Source organism: Solanum stenotomum, chromosome 1 (assembly GCF_019186545.1).
Source record: "Solanum stenotomum isolate F172 chromosome 1, ASM1918654v1, whole genome shotgun sequence".
NCBI lineage: Eukaryota > Viridiplantae > Streptophyta > Magnoliopsida > Solanales > Solanaceae > Solanum > Solanum stenotomum.
The window spans coordinates 36,991,111-37,013,569 of NC_064282.1; the positions used below are offsets into that span (position 1 = coordinate 36,991,111).

A 22,459-nucleotide genomic window follows, 5' to 3' on the forward strand; every position below is an offset into this window, starting at 1 on the left:
TACGTAGAACCAGTCCTTCTTCTTTGGAAATGCAAATACAAAATTAAGTTGTTTGAACTCAAAATCCGAGCAATTGGTTAAGTAGTGATCATCCTTATCTCTTCTGCAATTGTGTAATTATTATAAATAAATATTTAGTGGACAACAAGAAAAAATATTAATAATAGTTGAACGGCTTTACTTTTTTGCATGATGCTTGTAAAGACCCTCGTTTATCCATTGCAAGAAGGATGACATTAGTTCAGTTGGACCCTCGCCGTCAATGTTAAAACCTTCAAATGGATATTGTTGCTTCACATCACAACTGACTACTTCGACTTTCTTCTCTTTCTTTTTCACTTTCTCCTTCTCCTTCTTCTTCTCTGGCTCCTTCTCCTTCTCCTTCTCCTTGACTTTTGGATTTGAGTGTGATACTGGAGCAGTAGTCATTGAATTTTTCTTTCACTAATTATAGATAGTGATTGGGAAATAGATTTTTTCAACTTCCTACACTTAAAAGGCTGTGAAATTTTCTTGGATGTATGAACATCAATATTATAAGTCATTTCCTTAAAAATATCAGTCATTTCTTTAACGTGACTAATAAAATAATCATGTTGCGGCTCACATTATTCGCATAGACAAAAAGAGCATTTGATGTTAGAAGAGGAAGCAACACTAATAAAAGATTGAGTTGTTGTCATGGATGAAGCTTCTTGTATCATTTCATCTACAAGGTAAATAAAAAAAGGTTGAAAGTTTACAATTGATTATAAAGTAATAATGGGTAGCAATTTATACTTATGTTGACACAGATGGATATTCTGTTGCCACATATGTACCTTCTGTTGCCACGAATGAATCTTCTGTGGTCACATATGAATCTTCATGTGCCACAAATTAATCTTTTTGTTACTACAGATGACCATTTTGTTGCCCTAACACTTAGGTGATATGTTCCAACATATGATAACTCTGTTGGAATATATACCAACATATCACTAAAATGTAGCAACATACGACACATCTTTCAACAAATGAAATTTATGTTAAACAACTGAACAAGACTGTATTTCTAAAATCATATGAACAAAATGGTCACAAAAGGAACAACAAAAGCAACAAAAAACGAATTTTCACTAAATGTTAACAATACATATACATTTCCTCAAAATTAGGGTTTTTTTTGGGTTTGTTGATCTTCTTTCAAAAACAATAAATAATAGCTACCATTACACTATTATTCAATTTTCACATCTATAGAACAATTTATTATTCATTAACCCAAGAAAAAAACTTAGTATTGTTCGAAAATTATAAAATCTTTCAAAAAAATGACTTACCCATTTTAACTCGAACACAATCTTCAGTTCAGAAAAAGGAGAGAGTCACTGCCGGAGATGAGGAGGAAGATAAGATTTGGGAAAATATTTGTTTTGATAGTCGGATTTTCGAATTTTCTAAGGAAGAAGAAGAGAAGAGAGAACGTTGGGAGAAGAACAAAAAATTCTATTTTCTTTTACTTTTTTTAAATGGTTTGGATAGAATTATAAAAATTGAAAAATAAAGTGTTTTTTTGTATATAAAAAAGTAGAAAGTTTTAAAAATGTTAATATGATCCCAAATTTACTTAATTAAATTTTAAAATAGATTTGATCCTTTTTTGATCAAAATATCACAAAAAACTAAAGTAAGACTTAATTGACACCTTTCATTTAATTGTCTCAAACAAGAACCAAAACAAGCAATGAAATGTGAAGGGAAAGGAAACAGACGAAAACCAGTGGCAAGGGACAGGGTGAGCCGAATTATTCACTCGGCCGTCAGACTCTAGTCAAAATGCATTCGCTTTGAGGGGGGAGAATCTGTCATTCCGACGAAGAGATATGAAGAAACTTAGGTGGGCTATGGACTCCGGAGGATTTTGGGAATTGGACTTGTCGACTCCAATAACTCTCAACGGCCAGGCCCGGCCAGTTCCTGGCGACCCATTGCCCTTGGGGTTATCTCGCGGTTCGAGGCTTTCAAGGTTCCAACAAATCGATTTCTTTCAGCGTTTCATGGCCATGCCTTTCGTCCCTGCTGTCGCCGCCAACAGGGGCCTCTTGCTTCAACGGGTTCTTTCTCTTCCTATTGCTGAAAACTGGTATGTATGCTTTATTGATGAAAATAGTGTAGTTTGCCAATGAACTTGTTATGTTAGTTACAATCTGTTGAAGTAGTTAGAGGCAGTTATCAAATTGATTCTTTTCCTATTCTCTGTGAAATCCCTGTGTAGCTGCTAAAATCTCGACTTATTCATTGAATTCCTTCAATTTAGTTTACTTCTGCTTCATTATCTCAGTTGAAGTTAGCAATGATGTGGTGTTTGAACTATTCAGTTTTTTTACCTAAGCACCTTCTGAACAGGTGTGGGGGTTTCCTCCACTTCCCCATTTCCCCCCTAGGTGGATACAACTGATCTTTTGTCTCTTATAGACATCAGAATAGTGTTACATTTTAGAGATGTCATTTCTGGTTTTCAGGGACTTTAATGCGGTTATACTTTATTTGGTATTCAACTATCATCTTGTTGCTAGTTCAAATTCTATTTTGTGCTTGCAATGTGAAGTTTCTGCAAAACTATAGTTCACTAATCCTCAATCATGCAGGTCTGCTATGCTGCTTGGTCAGTTAAATGTCCAGAGATTTGTTTCTTCTCTCAGAAAAAATAAAACTAAGCATCTGCCAGACTCCTCATGGCTTCAATCCATTAGAAGGAACTTTATCCAAAAATCCTTTTATGCCCTGGGCTTCTGTTCAGAGCTGTTTCTAACACCGGACGATACATTGATCATAAGTTTGGATGCTTACGGGGATGAGAAGGTGCCTCAAAAAAGAGCAGTTCTTCATCATAAGGCAAGCATGTATGAACTCTAAAATTTCATGACCTGCTGATTGATGTTTCCTGTCATATTCTAGGTTGTGTGAGAAAATATCACTCTCCCTATACTATTTTTGAGTTCTCTGTTTAAAGAGGAAATCTTCTTTTCTCTGTTTCCCAATTAAGTCTATTTTTATGTTGTAATCAATTTTTCCAATTGGGACATCACATTGATGTGGAAGTATAGTGGAAAGGTTTTTTTAGTTATCAACACTATTTGTGTTGGCAAACAGTATTCCAAACACCGGAATTAATAGGGGAATATGAGAATGATATTTTTGAATTATTTGTAAGATTCGAATAGAATATTTCCTAAGTTAATTAGGACTCTTGCTATTTTTATTTTGTTAGGACTTTGCTATTTTATTCTGTTAGGTATCTTACTATCAAGAGCTAAGTTGAAATAACACCTTTGTAGTGCAAACAGGGCGAGGGCCTCCGCAATCTCGGCCAAGAGGAAACTGGGCATCCACGATCCATGCAGGAATCCTGCGAATGCGGGCCTCACGAACGCCGTCACCAGGCTGCCTAACCTCCCCGAATTCAGCCTATGGCCCGCGAACGCGAAGGCCATTTTGGCCTACACTAGCTGGCATCAATTGGTTTTTGGCAAGTTGAACATCTCCAAAATGGTGTTTCGAATTCGTTCGGAACCCCGTGCACGCAAACAAGATATGCAACCCTATCAAATTCGATATTCGGACTCAACAGAGCAGTAGAAATTTCCATACGAGGTCATCTCGGCAAAAAGTGGGACCCACCCCTAAACTCCATTTTAAGCCAAAATCCACAAGGGGGCTCGGAATTAGCCCGGAAGCCTCAGGATCCGAACAAAGGGTCGTTCTAGACCAAACAAAACATTTCAGAGTTAACCGCGCTGACAGAACTTTCATTTGAGTTCGTTTACTCAGATGACTAAAGTCAAACTTAGGCCTTAACTTGAAAGTTAAAACGCCTAATCCCACATACTCGCAGTGAATGTCTCGGGAGTCATGTCGACCATGCTACTAGCCTAATATGACCCTTCCAAAGTTGGTGGAATCGTCAGAATTGGATTTTAAGGTCATCATCTTGAATTTTTGATAAAAACTGACCGTTCAAGGTTCAAAAGCTCCAAAACACAGAAACTCGCACAAAAACGAAATGAACGATCAGGTGAACAAACTCTCAGTCCCAGTAGGTCATAAATGACTTGGGGTCGCTATAGTAACACTCTAAACGACGAACAAAAGGCATAAACTCAGAAATGACCTAGAGGGTCATTACACATATCAAAGGAAGAAAATAGAAAGTTGAGTCTAAATTGTGTAAATCAAAAAAAGGTTGAGTCTAACTCTATTTATTAGAGGAGTCTAAGAACCCTAATCCAAATAAGTCACTGAACAACCAGGGACTATCTGGTAAATTGTCCAAAGTAAATAACAAGCTAATTCTTGCCAAATCCCTTAAAGATTAGGTAGAAGTGCAGTTGGCTTTAAATGAACAGTCATACCAATGGTAATCTTTTCCTTAACTCCTTCTCCTGCATCACATTTTAATAAGCGTCAAGGGAATACAGGGGCTTCATCCCTAGTGTCAGTTATGCAGGGAACTAATGCGTCTGTTATAACATCTGCATTATTTATGTATTTTGAAGTACACCAAAAGGCTAGAGTTTTCTATCGAAGTATTTATTCACATCCAGTTATGTTTGATTTGTAATGATAAAGAAACTAGTGAATACTGATAAAGAACTAGTCAATCAGTTTTCCTTGGTTTGTTCTACTTTAAAATATTTTATGCAGAGCTACTTTTATATCAGATTCTTTCCCTTTTTTCAGTTTCCTCATCATAATCTTACAATGGAGGCAGCTTGTCCAGGACTTTTTGTTGATGGGAAGGGGAGTTACTGGGATGTACCATTCTCACTCTCACTTGATCTTGCATCAACAACTCTCGACTCTGGTGCTAGCTACCATTTGTTTTTCAATAATTGTGCAGGTTCACCCAAGCAGTATGAAGGTCAGCATAGTGATGAATTACCACCACCTGCTGCTTTGCTTCCAGGTTTCACTGCCAAAGGTGTAGTTTCCTTGAAGAAAAATATTGACCTTTGGCGAAGTGAAGCGTCTATGCTAAAGATGGTGCAACCATATGATATATTCCTGTCTAATCCTCATATTTCAGCATCATGGATACTTGGTGAGAACTTCAATATCGTTGATATAATTTCTTCTTTGTAGTTTAGAGCTAATATTATTGTTTTCACTCTGTATGCTGGTACTTTTCTCTACCTTTGCATATCACTTGTAAACTTGTTATTTCTCACCAACTTAATATAGCCGCGGTTTTCTTGTCTGTTGGTGCTCTCGTTACCTGTACTGGTTGAGAGTTGTATAAGTTGGGAATTCTGGCAGATATATGTCACACCAGTTAAATCATTTGAGATAAATTCTTCTTTGTAACTAGGCTGCGTAAGACCTTAAGATTAAAATCAGAAAATGTGAGATCACTACGTGGGGTAAGTGGTTAATATCGACGAGATGGTGCAGGGTTGAACTGCGAGGTGGGTGCTCTACCTACTACTTTGAATCTGGTGATCGAAAGGGTGGAGAAACGACTAGCGGGATAGCAAAAGAGGTATTTGTAGAAAAGGGTAAGAAAGTTTTTATCAAAAGCACCCTTTCTAGTATTCATACGTACTTCATGTCACCTTTGCATGCTCTTAGCAAAGTAATTGAAAGATTGGAAAGACTTCAGTGTAACTTTTTATGGGACACAACGAAAGGTATTAAGCAACATATCTTGTGAATTGGAGAGTTGTCACTTCTCCAAAGAAATGGGGAGGTCTCGGGGTTAAAGAATCTCTAGGTGTTCAATAAAGCTCTGTTGAAGAAGTGGTTATGGAGATTTGGGGTGGAGGAGAATGTTTTTCGGAGGGGTGGTTGTGGAAAAGTATGGAGAAATGGAAGGGATGCTGGAGGATTAGAAACATTATAACTCCGTTTGGGTGTGGGTTGTGGAGGAGTATTATTAAGGGATGGAAAGATTTTTGTGGACATATTTTCGTTAAGGTTGGAAATGGTAGGAGGATTGGTTTTTGGCAACATAAGTGGTGTGGGGAGAACGAGTTAAGGGAATCCTTTCCAAATATCTACCGTGTTTCCTGACAAAGAGGGATGACAGCGCAACAAACTCAAAGGGTGTTATCCACTGGGACTTAAAATTCAGAAGGAATCTTCAGGATTGAGAGATGGGAGGATTTCACAATTTGATTGAGCTTTTACATGGGCTAGAAACTCCTAACAACTTATCGGATATATGGAGTTGGAGGGAGAGTGGTGATGGTTTTTTTACTGTTAGTTCTTATTTATGAAGCTACTAGTGAAAGAGGAATGTACTCTCCCCCATAACTCTATTTGGATCCCTGGAGCACCAAGGAAGGTATGTTTGTTTGGTTGGCAGCAAGGGGAGCGATACTAATATTAACAATAAAAGTTTGAGGAAGAGGAGGATCACTTAAGTCAGTTGGTAATATGTCTAAGAGTGCAAGCGAGAATGTTTATCATCTTTTATTGCACTATAAGGGGGCTAATCAATTATGGAGGGTGACCCTCAATTTGTTTCGGATGCTATGGGTGATGCTGGCATAGTGAAGGAAGCTTTGTAAAGTTGGACTCATAGGAGGGGTAAGAGAAGCCCAAGGGCATGTAATGCCGCCACCTTAGCAATCATGTGGGTTATTTGGAAAGAAAGAAATAAGACGATATTTGAAGGGGTGGAAGAAGATTTTGTAAGGTGCAAAGTAGTGTTTCATGTCTAGTTTCTTTTTGTGTACTTACAAGGTTCCTATATGTATAGAGGACTGGATCATTTCTGTTGAGAACTCTATTTGGATGTAAGTTCTCTTCTTTTGGTATATGTCTTGTATACGGGGTTTCTCTATTTGTTAGTAAAGAACTATTTGTTAATGAAATTATTTACCTTCTAATTCTCAAAAGAAAAAATTATTTACCTTGTCCAAAAAAAATTCTCTCATCTATTGTCTTCATTAGATAATGGAATAGTTACTGAGTTATCTTTTAACCCCTATGACTAAACCTCCTTTTTACTGCACGTCTTTTCTCTTACCTTTTGTATGTTTTGTGATAATGTTAAGGTCAAAATTGATTCTAATTGGTGATAAGATGTAGAAAGTGAGCCATGAATGAACTGTGCATAATGCCACTGGATTGGAAACTACTTAGAAATTACTTCTGACCTTATTTGCTTCATTGAACCAATTTGCATATTGTCAATATGTATACAACTCAATGCTGCCTTGTAGAAGGATGAGAGCTAAATAATCTCATCCTTTTCCCATTCCTGTGGTAGCTTACGTATGTTCATCAGTGTAGGTGCTGTTTTTTCTGCATATCTCGGAGAAAATTCAATGAAAAGGCAACAATCATGCAGTTTACGGGGTCTGAAAGATTTTGACCTTCGAGCCCAAGTAGCAAATTCTGCTGTTTCAGTGGATTCATTTGCATCTGCTTCACTCACTGCACAGCACGGAAATTTCCAAAGGCTGTTCCTGGATCTCACTCGTGTCCATACAAGCTTCAACTTTCCTTCAGGGTCAAAACTTTTTTCTGGAATAACCTCTGTAGCATGCAGTCTTTACAATTCTCAAGTACCAAATGTTGAGGCACTACAAGCAATTTGTCCACGTGCCTCACTTTCTTTTCAGCAGCAGGTATCTCCTGTTCAAATATAACATGGCCCGCTAATTTTATGTTTTGATGAATTCCTCCCTTGGTCCTGCTTTTATTACTTTAGTTCAATAGAACTTGCTTATAGACAACATACATATTATATAATTTGTTTTCAAAAAAGTATGAACAGGGCATATAAATTTTCGTGATAAAACAATTCTTTTTTATTAATTCAAGGACAACAAAAATCGCCCGTATACAAGAATTATACCAAAAGGTAGAAAACACTTGCAAAACATATGACTCTCTACTGACAACATCCAATCTTTTGTACAGCAAAGCATATATTATATAGTATCTAACTAGAAGTGAGTCCAAAAGTAGAGCTAAAGGTTATGTTAGCTTTGAGGTATCATGATATTCAAAGCATTTTGGTGAAGGGGAACTTCCCAAGCATGTTAAGAATGACAAGGGAAGTTAGAAAATCTTTTAGGATAGAGGGAATCAAATCAATCTAATATTTTAATTGGCTATCCCTGCGTGGAAAGGTGTAGTAGCTTATAACGTAGAATTATTTGCATGAATTGCTGCCTTAGATAGTGTTTAATTACAAAGGATTAAAGGAATAGAAGAAATACTATGGCCTTGTGCTTAAAATGATTCCTTATATTTTTACCTCTTGAGATCTTGAGACATGTGTAGGTGTGATCACCTCATAGTGAGTTGTTCAATGTGTTTGTTTTGTATGGAATTTTTGTGTGACATTAACACATTAATAAAAATTGCGACTTTCTAGTTTAGAAAATGAAAGACACAAGATTATCACCTTAGTGTGCTACATTTACTATTATTTCTTTCAGTGTTCTGTCTGATAATATTCTGCCGTTTGTAAGGATTGAAAGTTAGCTAGGGGATAGGAAACATGCCATATTCATCCCGGAGGATGGATAAAACAAGGGTAAGAATGATAAGTCTGGTAAAATTCTGTTGCTTTCTTGGTTCATCTAACCCCCTATTCCACCTCTCTAGCCATCACGCGAAATCATATGTTGATGCCTGAAGAATCTCCAAATTGACACAGGTTGAACCAGATCACTAGAGGGGTCTCTGGAGCTACTACAACCACTCTTCCCACTCCTAATTACACAATTATAGGGATTCCAAACATGAATTTTTGTTATATTTTTTATTTTTATATACAAACATTCTAATAGCTGTCAATAAAGTGGAATGGAAATCATGGGAAACCAGTGTTCAAATATCAGCATAGGCAATATATCTTAGGTGATTTCATCTCTCTTGATGCCTTAAGCTCCGATGAGCAAATTACACGGTACTTGTACTTGAGGGAGGTAGTAGCTATCCGATGAAACAATAGAGGTGTGTGCAAACTGACTCGAAATACCACCATTATGTAAGTGAACTTCAAAATTTTCTCAGCAACTTTATTTCTAGTACTTGTGTCTGTACGCAGGTATTAGCATGCAAATGATTCACATGCTAAATGACAATTTATAAGTCTATTAATTTCCTCTTTTGTACGTATATCACCTATGGTTAATTGGGGAAGGGTTGTAGTAATGCTTGGTGGTTCATGGAGTGATGCTGAATTTAAAGTGCGAACATTTTAGATTCCTGATTTTGGTTTGCGCTACATTGATGCAGATCATAGGACCTTTCAGCTTTAGAGTTGATTCAGAGATAGCAGTTGATTTGAAGAAGGATTGGTATTTAAGTGTGAAGAATCCTGTATTTGCCATTGAACATGCTTTACAAGTTCTCTGGTCTGCCAAGGCTGTTGCTTGGTACTCTCCCATGCAGCGTGAATTTATGGTAGAACTTCGTTTCTTTGAAACTTAATATCACCATCATCTGTATTGCACTTCATTTCTTCGGCCAAACACATACACAGCCCCCCAAACTTGCCCTCATTTTTCATTTTGGCACTTCAACTTAGCTTTGTTTCATTTTAACCCTTAGACTCCATTTTTTTTGTACCATTTAAACACTTATACTATTTTTTATGATTTATTTTTATTTATGTTCTTCAATTGCAATTTCTTATTTTAAAAAAAAATAGACGTGTGCCTGTTAATTTTCGTAAAAAAATTAAACTTTCAGGAACGAACATAAAAGTTTTCAAATAATAATATTATTTTTTGATATCTCTCTGTATTTTGACGAAAGTTCTTTGATTTTCTTTCTTAAACATTCAATTAAATTAAATAACACTACTTATTTATTTTTTCTTATCATCTAGGCTATCTAAATTTAACGCAAATACTCACTTTTAATTNCGAACATAAAAGTTTTCAAATAATAATATTATTTTTTGATATCTCTCTGTATTTTTGCATGAAAATAAATTGACGAAAGTTCTTTGATTTTCTTTCTTAAACATTCAATTAAATTAAATAACACTACTTATTTATTTTTTCTTATCATCCAGGCTATCTAAATTTAACGCAAATACTCACTTTTAATTTTTAATATAAATCAATACGAATAAAAAAACTCATCTTCAAAAAGACTCGACTGACTTTGTTAATAACACTTCTAAAAAAAGACTCTTGTTCATTGCTAATAACACTACTAAACAATGTTAAAACTCGACTGACTTTGTTAGGTTGTCGGTGATTTTAAAGAAAGAAAACCAATACAATTTCGTTGGTTATTTTTCACACAAAAATACTTAACACTCTTAAAAAGAATTATTTTTTGTTAATTTTTAATTTTTTAACTAAAATTAACTGACACATGTGGATTTAAAATAAGAAGTTGCAATTGAAGAATATATATAAAAATAAAGAAATCATAAAAATAGTATTTTGTGTTAAAATGATACATAAAAAATGGAGTTTAAGAGTTAAATGGAACAAGGCTAAGATAAAGTGTTAAAATGAAAAATGTGGACAAGTTAAAGGGGCTATATATGTGTTTGGCCCATTTCTTCTATTGGTATAAGTAATTCTAGCTATTCAGTGCCTGCTTATACTCTTAGTTAATGCAGTTTCTATTGGTAAGTAATGCGTTTGGATATATTTAGTTTATGCCATTTTTAAAAATTGATTCTGAGGTTATGTTTGGACTGCTTCTCAAAATGTTGTTTTAATCAATATTACATATATAAATCATAGTTATACATAGCATCATTTGTTTAATTCAAGATAATTATATTATATATATAAATCATAGTTGTACATACTACATGCATCGTTTGTTTAATTCAAGATTATAAATTATAATACATGTGAATTTGATAAAATAATTTTAGTAAACCTTTTTAAATATAATCATAATGTATAAACTACAACAAAATCTATCACCATGTGCAGTGGCGGATCCAAGATTTTACGATTATGGGTCCTCACTATTTTTAATATAAACTTGTATTAACCAAAGAGCGTAATTGCGCGCTAAAATTCCTCAACAAGAGTGTTTTTTTAAAAAAAAATTAATAGTCAATCAAAAATCATTGAATTGGTTCAAGAAAAAAAAAAGAGGAGGAACAATATACCTTCACGAACTATTGTAATTACCAAAAAGGCAAACCAACGAGAAAGAGGATTTTTTTGCTTTTGAGTTGGAGAACTTAAATGAAGGTTCTAGAACATAATATTTTTCCCTTCCCTTTTCATTTACCCTAATTAGACTGACGAGAAAGAAAGAGTAAATAAACATGGAAAATCATGATTAAGTTGCATATTAGACATGAGCAGTGACCGCTTCAAGATTTTACGATCGTGGTTGCTTCTTTAACTATCAATCACAAAATATTAATGCATAAATTTAACACTAGTCATAAAAATGATAATTAAATACGATTGCGAAAAAAAATTAATAAAAAAATTTGAGTAAAAGTATATTGAAAAAGGGAGAAGGAATTTTGGAACTTTTGTATAAAATTTAATTTAAGAAAATTCGGCGGGACAATGTGAAAGGGAAAATAGATCAAGGACAAAAGTAAATAAATAAATAAATAAATAAATAAACAAATAAAAGAAAGTGTAATTGGAAATTATAAGGCACAAAAAGAAGAGTTGAAAAGGTAGAAATAATGTGTTTAGAGGGATTCGAACCGGGGCTGAGAAGCAAAATGTAAACCTTGAGCACCCACTTTCAACCAACAAACCAATTGAATCGTTTGTAGCATGGGTGCTCACCTTTAGTTTTATATGACTTTGTCTTAATTTCAATACAAGTATATATAGTTCGATACGAGGTTAATGGGTGCTCGAGCACCCGAAAACCTCCATGTGGGTCCGCCCCTGACCATGTGTAAATATCCCAAAAACAAAGGAAAAAAGTTCAAAGAACTAATATATCTAAAGTTTATTATATCATTTATACTTTTCATAAATCTTAATGTTAGACATATGTTACATTTTTCCACATATTATATTATATTTTTGTAAAATAATAATTGTTAGAAAATGAGTACCTAATGTTGTGATTGAGAAGTGAAGAATACACAATTGCAAATTTAACTCTGAAATGTAGAGAAACAAATAAGCGTTAGTTAGCGAAAAATATTCAAAAAAATGGCAAATAATATTGTCAGAAAATGAGTACTTGATGTTGTGATTGAGAAGTGAAGAATACACAACTGCAAATTTAAATCTGAAATGTAGAGAAACAAATAAAAATTAGTTAGCGAAAAAAATTCAAAAAATTGGGAATATATATATATATATATATATAAAGGTACGAAATAAAACGACCATTAGGCACGACTGAACTACTCCTCCACTTAAAGACTGGCTCATTAGAAAACTGGAACTTAACAACTCGAGTTCTACAATTAATGGAGGCATAACAGGCATGAAGTTGGTCCATACCCAGAATAACATCAAGATCTACCATGTCTAACTTAACTAAATCAACCATGGTGCTCTTGCGATTGACGGAAATGGTACAATCACGATATACTCGCTCAGCTAGAATAGACTCCCCAACAGGTGTAGAAACACAAAAAGGGCTCACAAAGTTTCTCAGGAAGAACATCAAAATTGATTGCAACATATGGAGTCACAAAAGATAAACTCGCTCCTGGATCTAGCAAAGCATAAACATCATAAGTAAAGACTTTGATCATACCAGTGACAACATCCGGCGAATTCTCTTACTCTTGGCGATTAGTGATAGCATATAGGCGGTTTGCTCCTCCTCCAGCCCCTGAAGTAGCTCCTCTAGATGCAACTCTGTTTGGTGGGGCAACTGATGAAGATTGGTCTTTATTGCCCTCATTACCATCGCTCTGCCTGTTCGTAGGGCACTCTTTCATGAAGTGACCATTCTGACAACACTTGAAGCAANAATATCCGGCGAATTCTCTTACTCTTGGCGATTAGTGATAGCATATAGGCGGTTTGTTCCTCCTCCAACCCCTGAAGTAGCTCCTCTAGATGGAACTCTGTCTGGTGGGGCAACTGATGAAGATTGGTCTTTATTGCCCTCATTACCATCGCTCTGCCTGTTCGTAGGGCACTCTTTCATGAAGTGACCATTCTGACAACACTTGAAGCAATCAGTGGAGCCATCGCTACACACTCTTGAGTGGGTCTTACCACACTCAGCACATGCAAGAGTTCTATTACCTCCTTGTGCCACACTATCTTGAGACTATCCAGGTATAGCTCTGAAGTATTGTGAATTCTGACTATTGTACTCACCTTTGTTTCTGGGTGCAAGTGTACTAGCAGATGATGGAGCAGGTCCCTTTTGTTTTTATTGGAAGGACGCCCGGTTGGCATTACTTTTTTGCTGCCCGGACTCATTCCCATATGTCTTAGCCTTTTTGTTTCTGAACTCTTCTTTATCCCTCAACTTATCCTCCTCAACCTGTTGCACATGAATCATCAACCTCACTATGTCCATTTAACCTATTAGCATCGCAACCTTACCTTCCTTACTCAACAGACGAGACAATCTGGCAACAAATAGACTCATCCTACTCCTCATATCCGCAACCATCTCCGGAATATATCGAGAAAGTTGGGTGAACCTCAACTATACTCATAAATACTCATTAACTCCTGCTTAAGGGTGAGGAATTCTCGTACCTTGGTTTCTCTCAATTCCCGGGGAAAGTAAAGCCCCAAGAAAGCCTCCTCAAACATAACCCAACTCACATTCGGTGCACCCTCAGCTCTACCTTTCTTCCATTGATCGAACCAGATTCTAGTGACACCCTTTAGTTGGTATGAAGATAATTCCACTCTTTCAGCATCGGTGACATGCATAATCTCAAAAACCTTCTGAAGCTCCTCAACGAAGTTCTCCGGATCCTAAGTGATGCTTAAACCAGTGAAGCTCGGATGATTCATCCTTAGAAACTTTTGGATCCTAGACATATCAACTACATCCTGTCAAACCCCTCTTTGTCCCACTTGGTTGGTCACAACTTGACTCAGCATTCGGATGGCTTCCCGAAATTCAGCATTGGTGACCTCTCCTTGGGGTTGTACTTCAAATGCATTAGGTACCCCCTTGTTCCTCGACATTCCTCCTAGCAGGATGACCTCGGACAACTTTTCGTGGAGGCATGATCAACTAAAAGACACGCACAAGCACGAGTTAGAAAGAGACTTTATAGAGATGAACTCTATCTCACGAAATGAGTACGAAAGAAGTGAAGGAAATTCCTAAATGTTGCAGCCTTCTAATTATAGATGTGGCACAGTTCACAATGATAACTAGGACTCTACAGACACGACTTCATAGACTCCCTAGGAATCTTGAACTCTGTGCTCTGATACCAAGTTTGTCACGCCCCGAGCCTATACCCTGAGCGGGACTGGCACTCGAAAACCATTGTTGGCTCCAAGCGAACCCTTGGTCCGGCTAGACTCTCACTGGAAGACTTACTCAACAGAAAATGTACTTAAACACAGTCTTAAATAAATTGTTTGAATAGGTAAACTGAGAATATTTAGAAAATAACTTCAACTTAGCCAAAATGGCAACTCAAGTCTTTAAATCAAACAACTGAAATATCATGACTAAAGAACTCATATCTGAATGTCTATGAAGCCTCTAGATACTAAGAGGGATGTCGGGACAAGACCCCCGATCATCCTAACAGCTGAAATAGCCAAAAACAATAAAACAAAACATAACCAAAAGAATCCTCCGGAAAGCAAAGAGGCTCACCAATTGACTCTGAGTGCTCGACTAGATCAACGAATCGCTGGATGCTGATCCTGGTTACCTGTATATGCATCACAAAACGATGCAGGCCAAATGACATCAGTAAAATGAATGTATGAGTATGCGAGGGGAAAACTAAACACGACATAAGCTTAAAATGAATACTGAAAGAAACACTTACCTCAGCTTTACTCAACTCATGAATACTCAACTCAATGCAGAAATACAAAAAGTAAAGGTGCAGTTTATATAAAGCATTTAAAACAGTAGGTAGTAACTCAATGTGTTAAAGAAGTACAATAACAACTCAATTTATATATAAAGTAATATAATTCTATGGGAGTTTCTCTAACCAACAACCATCACTATGAGTTATGTGATGATACAACGTCTCACCCATGCTGCCAGAATTGTCCTATACCTTGCTGGTATATAGAACCTCTCAACTAAGTGGATCCACTAGTCTATGCTAAAAAGCCTAAGGAATCTTCAAAAAAGTGTGACCCTTTCTACCCACGATGGCTACATGGTTTATGGAGACTTGAGTTAATATGAACTCGTCCTCATATCGGTGCTCAATACTACTCCCAAAATACTCAACTCATATGTTTAAAAACAACCACAAAATGGATTTATTTATTTATTTATTGGTATTGAATTTCTATATGCAAGGTCAAGTCAGGTAAATTTGATATTTTCTTTATAAGTTTAATATTTAGTACTCATTTTTATTGTCTAATTATAATTACTTGTTTTATTTTGTAACAGTTTGAACAAATGTCATATGTTGACACCTAATTTTTGACCTCCACAATATAGATTAATCATCGAACTTCTTCATTTTCAAACGATTGAAAAGATTAGTTTCAGAAAATCTAAATATTTTCAAGTTATTTTTAAAATAATTTTTCATTTTTAAATAATAAATACGTATTTTATATATTTTATAAGTATTTGAAAATCATCTCTAAGAGATTTTATTTTTTAATTAACATTCTACTAATTTAGTTTAGTTTAAATTATAGTTATAATTCTCCTTGCCGAGGGCCTGTGCACCCCCGGGATTAGTCGAGGCTCAAAGAGACTCGGACACCCGGTGCAAATCAAAAAAATAAATAAATAAATAAATAAAATTATAGTTATAATTTTGAGTTAATTAGTTGGTAATAAATTAATTATTTTAAAATCAAGATAACTATTTTATTTCATTAAGATTAAGAAGATCATTAATTTATTTATATTAATTCGTCTTGTTTAGTGGTTAGCCGAATTCACCAATTGACTTTAATTTGGCTATGTTTTAACATTAGTTGGTTATAATTGTAACTCATTTAGCCATTTTGGAATCGCAAATCTAACCATTTTGTTTCCCTCTCTCAACCCATCAAGAGGCCAGCTTTGGGCCTGATTAATTCCTTAAATCGACCCATCCCACTTCATAATCCCAACTAACGCATTCCTAATAAACAGACTCAGCCCAATTCCTTCAACAATACGTTGACCCAAACCCATCATCAACCCATACCTGACCCAATACTCTTCTTCTTTCCAGTACTAGAAATTTTGAGTCCGATTAGNCCCCCCCCCCCCCCCCGGGATATGTTAAGACTTGTTTTGGGTTTACTCCGTTGGGGCATGAAGACATTTATTTTTTGCTTTCCTTTATGTTTATAGCATATAAATACTTGTTTTACCTCTCTACTTACCGATAATATATTCTATGGTTGTTTTTGATGCGCTTATATTGTTTTTGCATGTGTATGGATTGAAAATAATGATTTACATGCCTCGAGAATGAAGAGAGAAATAGGGAAAAATAGAGCAGGAGTTCTGTCCTGCCTTATCCACTTTAGTGGTTGACATGCCACAATAGCAAAAAATTCCCGCTATAGCCAACCAGTCTCGATATGACGGCCCCAACGAGGTCAGCCCATAAATTTAGAAATCATGTCGAGTTCCAATATTCTCATATCAATACCAACTCTTGGAACACAACTTTACTTATTAAATAACTCCAAAATCACCTAGACATGTATAGAATAGTCCTCACATCAAATTCTCGAATGTGGCCCAAAATTGTACACATCAACATATAGTTAAGAACTTGAAACCACATGATCATAAAATTTAAGACTAGATCCCATTAAAACACGTTAAGTTAATCACATAACAATTTATCATTACATCATTAAACATATTGGAATTGGTTGATTAATATACCAACTAGTTAGTTGAGATTGATAGTTAGTTAGCTAATTATTTTGTATTGTGTAAAGTTAGTTAGTCTGTTAGATTCTAGAAGCTTCTAGTTCTGTACATATATAGCATTGTATTCCATTACTTCTTTTCAAGTTATATTGAATGAAGAATTCATTTTGTTAATTCTAGTAAAGCTTTCTAGATTAACTTTCATCATGGTATCAGAGCTGTGAATTGAGATTCAATTCAACTGTAGTTTTTTCCGCCATTGAAGGTCCTTTGTGGAAGCAGAGGACAAGATGAATACTGGAGAATCAAATGCGACTGTGAACGCGACTGTGAATGCAACTGCGATGCAAGCTGATACGCTTGAATCCATTGAGAAGAAGCGAAATCACCCTCTGTACCTTCATCCATCTGATACTCATGCAACTGTGTTGACTACAGTGCAACTCACTGGTATAGAGATCTATTCACTTTGGAGCAGATCTATGCTGATTAATCTTCGTGCAAAGAGTAAATTGGGTTTTGTGTTGGAACATATAGAAGGAGTGATTACAAGATGGAATTGGAGGAACAGTGAGAGAAATGCAATTGTTTTGTGTTGGCATGGATCATGAACACTGTTTCCAAAGAGCTGTTAAGTGGAATTATGTATGCTGATAATGCAGCTGAGGTGTGAAGAGATCTCAAGGATTGATTCAATAAGGTTGATGGATCCAGGATCTACCAGCTGCACAATACATTAAGGTAACTTGAATGTTTCTGGATATTTTACAAAATTGTGACTACTATGGGATGAGTGTGATGCTTTTATGCCCCCACTATCATGTGACTGTGATAAATCGAGAAGTTACATAGATCATTTAGCTTACCTGAGGTTATTTGCTTTTCTGATGGGACTAAGTGAAGTTTATAGTTACGCGATAAGTCAAATTCTAATGATGAGACCACTGCCTAATGTTAATAAGGCATATGCCATGATAATGGCAGATGAAAACCAAAGGGCTATTGCATGTACTCATTCTAGCAAAGATATGCTAGAATCAACAACACTATATGCAGGGAAAGGACAACATATTAAGAGGAATGTGAGATTTCCTCAAACAAAGAAGAAGAATTGGGATCAAATCTGTGATTACTATAAATTGCAAGGGCATGTAATACTCTATTGTTACAGACTAAATGGCTATCCTCCTGATTGGAAGTTTAAAAAGAAGCCACCACCTGAGAGGCCTGGTATTGGATATGATCAAGGTGTGACAAAACAAATGCAGGGAATGCAGAATACTGATAGGCCATATCAGGGAGTAGCAAATCAAGTAAGGATTGATCAAGTACCAGATGCTTTTGCTCCAGTACATAAACATGCAATTTCTCAGTCACAGGGATCACATGAGACACCATCTATATTAGCTCAACGTACTTTTACTCCACAACAATACCTAATGATTTTGCACATGCTGGATAAGGAAGAGGCAACAACTTCAAGAGTCAATAGTGCAAACATGGTAGGTATAACTGGTCCTATTACTGAAGCACTGTTTACAAATGTAAATAAGGACAATTGGATAGTGGATTCAGGGGCCACTTGTCACATGACTTCTAAGATATATAGATTAGGAGTCAATAGTGCAAACATGGCAGGTATATTTGGTCCTATTACTAAAGCATTGTTTACAATGTAATAAAATAGTTAGATAGTGGATTCAGGGGCCACTTGTCACATGACTTCTAAGATATATAGATTAAGTTCTATTTCCAAAGACATGAGTAGTATGGATAGGAAAGTGCACTTTCCAAATGGAGAGACCACTTCAGTCACACACACTGGAAATTATAAGACACGTGTTGGTGATACATTAGAAAATGTATTGGTGGTTCTTGCTTTCAAGTTTGATTTACTTTCAGTAGCTCAGTTAACCAGGCAAATTAATTGTTCAGTTAATTTTTTCCCTAAGTTTGTTGTGTTTCAGGACCTCTCAAATGGGAAGGTGAAGGGGATTGGTAAGGAGCTAGATGAGTTGTACTAATTCCCCAGTAGGAGGCAAGGAGAATGAGATAATACTGATGACACAAAGTGGAGTGTTGATGAATAACATGTTGTGGCATAACAGAATGGGACATCCCTCAGCTAAGGTGCTAAGTCAGTTACCCCTGTCATTTAGTGATACAGATGATATTTGTAAAGACTATCCAGTTTGTCCACTTGCAAAGTAGACTAGACTAGACTACCTTTTCCTTTAAGTTTGTCCAAAACTAATGTTTTTGAGTTGATTCATTTGGATGTTTGGGGACCATACAAAGTTGTCACTCATAATGGATACATATTTTTTCTGACTATTGTTGATGACAAGTCCAGGATGACTTGGATATATTTGTTAAGATTGAAGAGTGATGTATTTTCAATTTTATCATCTTTTATTGTCCTTGTCAAGACACAATTTAATGCACATATTAAGATGATGAGATCTGATAATGGAACTGAGTTTTTCAACAGTGAATGCAATGAGCTCCTCAGTTCTCATGGTATTGTTCATGAAAGCAGTTGTTCTAATACTCTACAGCAAAATGGAGTGACTAAACGAAAACACATACATGTACTTGAGGTGGCAAGAGCTCTTAGATTTCATGGCCATAATCCTCTTAGGTTCTGGGGAGAATGTGCTCTTGTAGCTATATATTTGATTAATAGATTTTCTACCCTAGGAGGAAAGATACCATATGAAATGTTTCATAAGGTCAAGGCCAAGCTTGACCACTTGAGAACACTAGGATGTTTGGGTTATGTTACAAGATTGCGCAAAGGTGACAAGTTTTCTCCAAGAGAAGATGTTGTATGTTTATGAGGTACTCAGTCACTCAAAGGGGTATGTCATGTACAACTTGAGTCAGAGGAAAATGATAGTTAGCAGGGATGTTGTTTTCAAGAAGAACATATTCCCTTTTCAGAAAATGGTTACCACAGAGTTTCCATTGTTTCCAAAGCTTAACATGCATTATAATGATGATTTAGAAGAAATTATGATGCCTCAGACAGATGAATTACATGATGAAACTATCCATACACCTCAAGAAGAGGAATTTCCTGAGATTGACATGCATGGTGATGACTTGAATGAAGAACCTGATGTAAATGTTGAGCATGGTCCAGATGATATGAATGATTTGCCTCATGTTCCAACTGCTCCTGTAAGATCTAGACAGTCTCTTAAAACCTCCAATCCACCTATTTGGATGAAGGACTATGTGACTTAAGTTTCTGACAAAGTTCATCCTTATTCAATAGGAAGATATCTCTCATATCAGGATATCTCTAATACTTATGCAACTTACTTATCCAAGTTCTCTACAGAGGTTGAGCCTAAGAATTATGAAGAGTCTATCAAGGTCAAGAGATGGATAGGGACAATGAAGTTGGAAATAAAAGCTTTGGAGGAAAATGGTACCTGGAAGTTAGTAAGTCTGCTAGCAGGGAAGTCTACCATAGGATGTAAGTGGGTTTTTAAAAGCAAATACCAAGCTAATGGGGGCGATTGACAAATTTAAAGCTAGACTAGTTGCTATGGGGTACAATCAAACTGAAGGTATAGATTACCATGAGACTTTTTCACCAGTTGTGAAGATGGTTACTATAAGGTCCATAATATCATTGGTTGCTGTTGAGAGTTAGGTGATTTATGAAATGGATGTATTCAATGCATTTCTACAAGGGGATCTATTTGAGGAAGTATACATGGAGTTGCCTATGGGATTCAAGTTAGAAGGAGAAAATATGGTGTGTAAGTTGGTTAAGTCTCTTTATGGACTTAAACATGCATCAAGATAGTGGAATGCAAAATTGACCACTACCTTGTGCAATTTAGGATATATTCAAAGTCATTTGGACTACTCATTGTTTACCGAGAATAGAGGAAAAGGGATAGTGATTGTACTGATATATGTGGATGATATACTCATCACAAGAAATGATGCCATCCTGATATAAGAAACAAAACATGTGTTGCACAGTAATTTCAAGGTCAAAGATTTGGGGGAGCTTAAATACTTCATAGGGATTGAATTTCTTAGGTCTAGCAAATGGATAGTGATGAACCAAAGAAAATATGCCCTAGAATTAATCTCTGAAGTTGGTCTAGCTGGTGCTAAAACAACTCCAACACCACTAGAATGCAACATGAAGTTGACTAGTGTGGAGTTTGATGAAGGAACCACTAACAGTGATGCATTGTTCCTAGATGTTACAAAGTATCAAGGACTTGTTGGAAAGTTGTCATATCTCACAAACACAAGGCCAAATATAGCATTTGCAGTACAATCTCTAAGTCAATTCATGCAGCAACCAAAAGTTTCACATTGGGAAGCTGCATTGAGAGTGATAAGCTATATTAAGGCAGAACCTGGTAAGGGATTGTTGATGAGTGCAAACAAAAAGTTTTCCCTCACAGGATTCTGTGATGCAGACTGGGCTGCTTTCCCAAATACCTAGGAGATATGTTACTGGTTTTCTCTTGAAGTTTGGTGATTTCTTGATCACATGGAAATTCAAGAAACAAAACACAGTGTCAAGATCTTCAGCAGAGGCAGGGTATATAAGTTTAGCTACTTTAACAGCTGAAGTGGTTTGGGTCACAAATTTATTTAGGAATTGGGTGTGGAATTGATTGGACCAGCCAACATTCACTGTGATAGCAAGGCTGCCATACAGATTGCAGCTAATCCAGTGTTTCATGAACATACTAAACACATTGAGATAGATTGTCATTTCAATTAGAGAAAGAATACAACAAGGGTTGATCAAAACAATATACATTCACACCAAGGATCAACAAGCAGATTAATTGACAAAGGCTCTAGGAAAAGTGCAGCATGACATTCTGATAGACAAGCTTGGATTCTTGAATGTGATCAATACATCCATCTTGAGGGGGAGTATTGGAATTGGCTGATTAATATACCAACTAGTTAGTTGAGATTAATAGTCAGTTAGCTAATTATTTTGTATTGTGTAAAGTTAGTTAGGCAGTCACATCAAGTTAGTTAGTCAGTTAGATTCTAGAAGCTTCTAGTTATGTACATATATAGCATTGTATTCCATTCCTTCTTTTCAAGTTACATTGAATGCAAAGTTCATTTTGTTAATTCTAGCAAAGCTTTCCAGATTAACTTTCATCAAAACATAATCAAGTTATGACTCTTCTCTGTCCATAATTTCTCAGAAATACAGTAATTCATGCACTTCCCACATATGTAAATATTCAGGCGATACAATGCACGATAACAATCGTCAAGTCATATGGTTAAGACCAACCAGGTTCATTACCTCCTATTTGTGTTATGAATGAACACTAACTAACCATCCATGAATTTACATGATCTTTAAGGCCAAATACTAATTGGAACGATCCTGATTCCAACTTTCGTTGCTTGTGTTCCTTCTGTCGCGACAACGACATTCAATTTGCTTCGTTGATATGCCAATTGGAATCTAGAGATACCAATTGAACTCAACCCATAACACAAGCAACATACCACA

At 35.9% G+C, this 22,459-nt stretch overlaps 1 protein-coding gene across 1 annotated transcript; it reads left to right on the forward strand.

Moving 5' to 3' along the window:
- The first annotated feature begins 1,751 nt into the window (after nt 1-1,751).
- LOC125873427 (protein TRIGALACTOSYLDIACYLGLYCEROL 4, chloroplastic) lies at nt 1,752-9,455 on the forward strand. The gene is made up of 5 exons (XM_049554370.1): nt 1,752-2,125; nt 2,631-2,877; nt 4,723-5,083; nt 7,279-7,616; nt 9,241-9,455. Exons 1-5 carry the CDS (start codon nt 1,866-1,868, stop codon nt 9,433-9,435), a joined length of 1,401 nt encoding a protein of 466 aa, XP_049410327.1. The 5' UTR covers nt 1,752-1,865; the 3' UTR covers nt 9,436-9,455.
- The last annotated feature ends 13,004 nt before the right edge of the window (nt 9,456-22,459 follow it).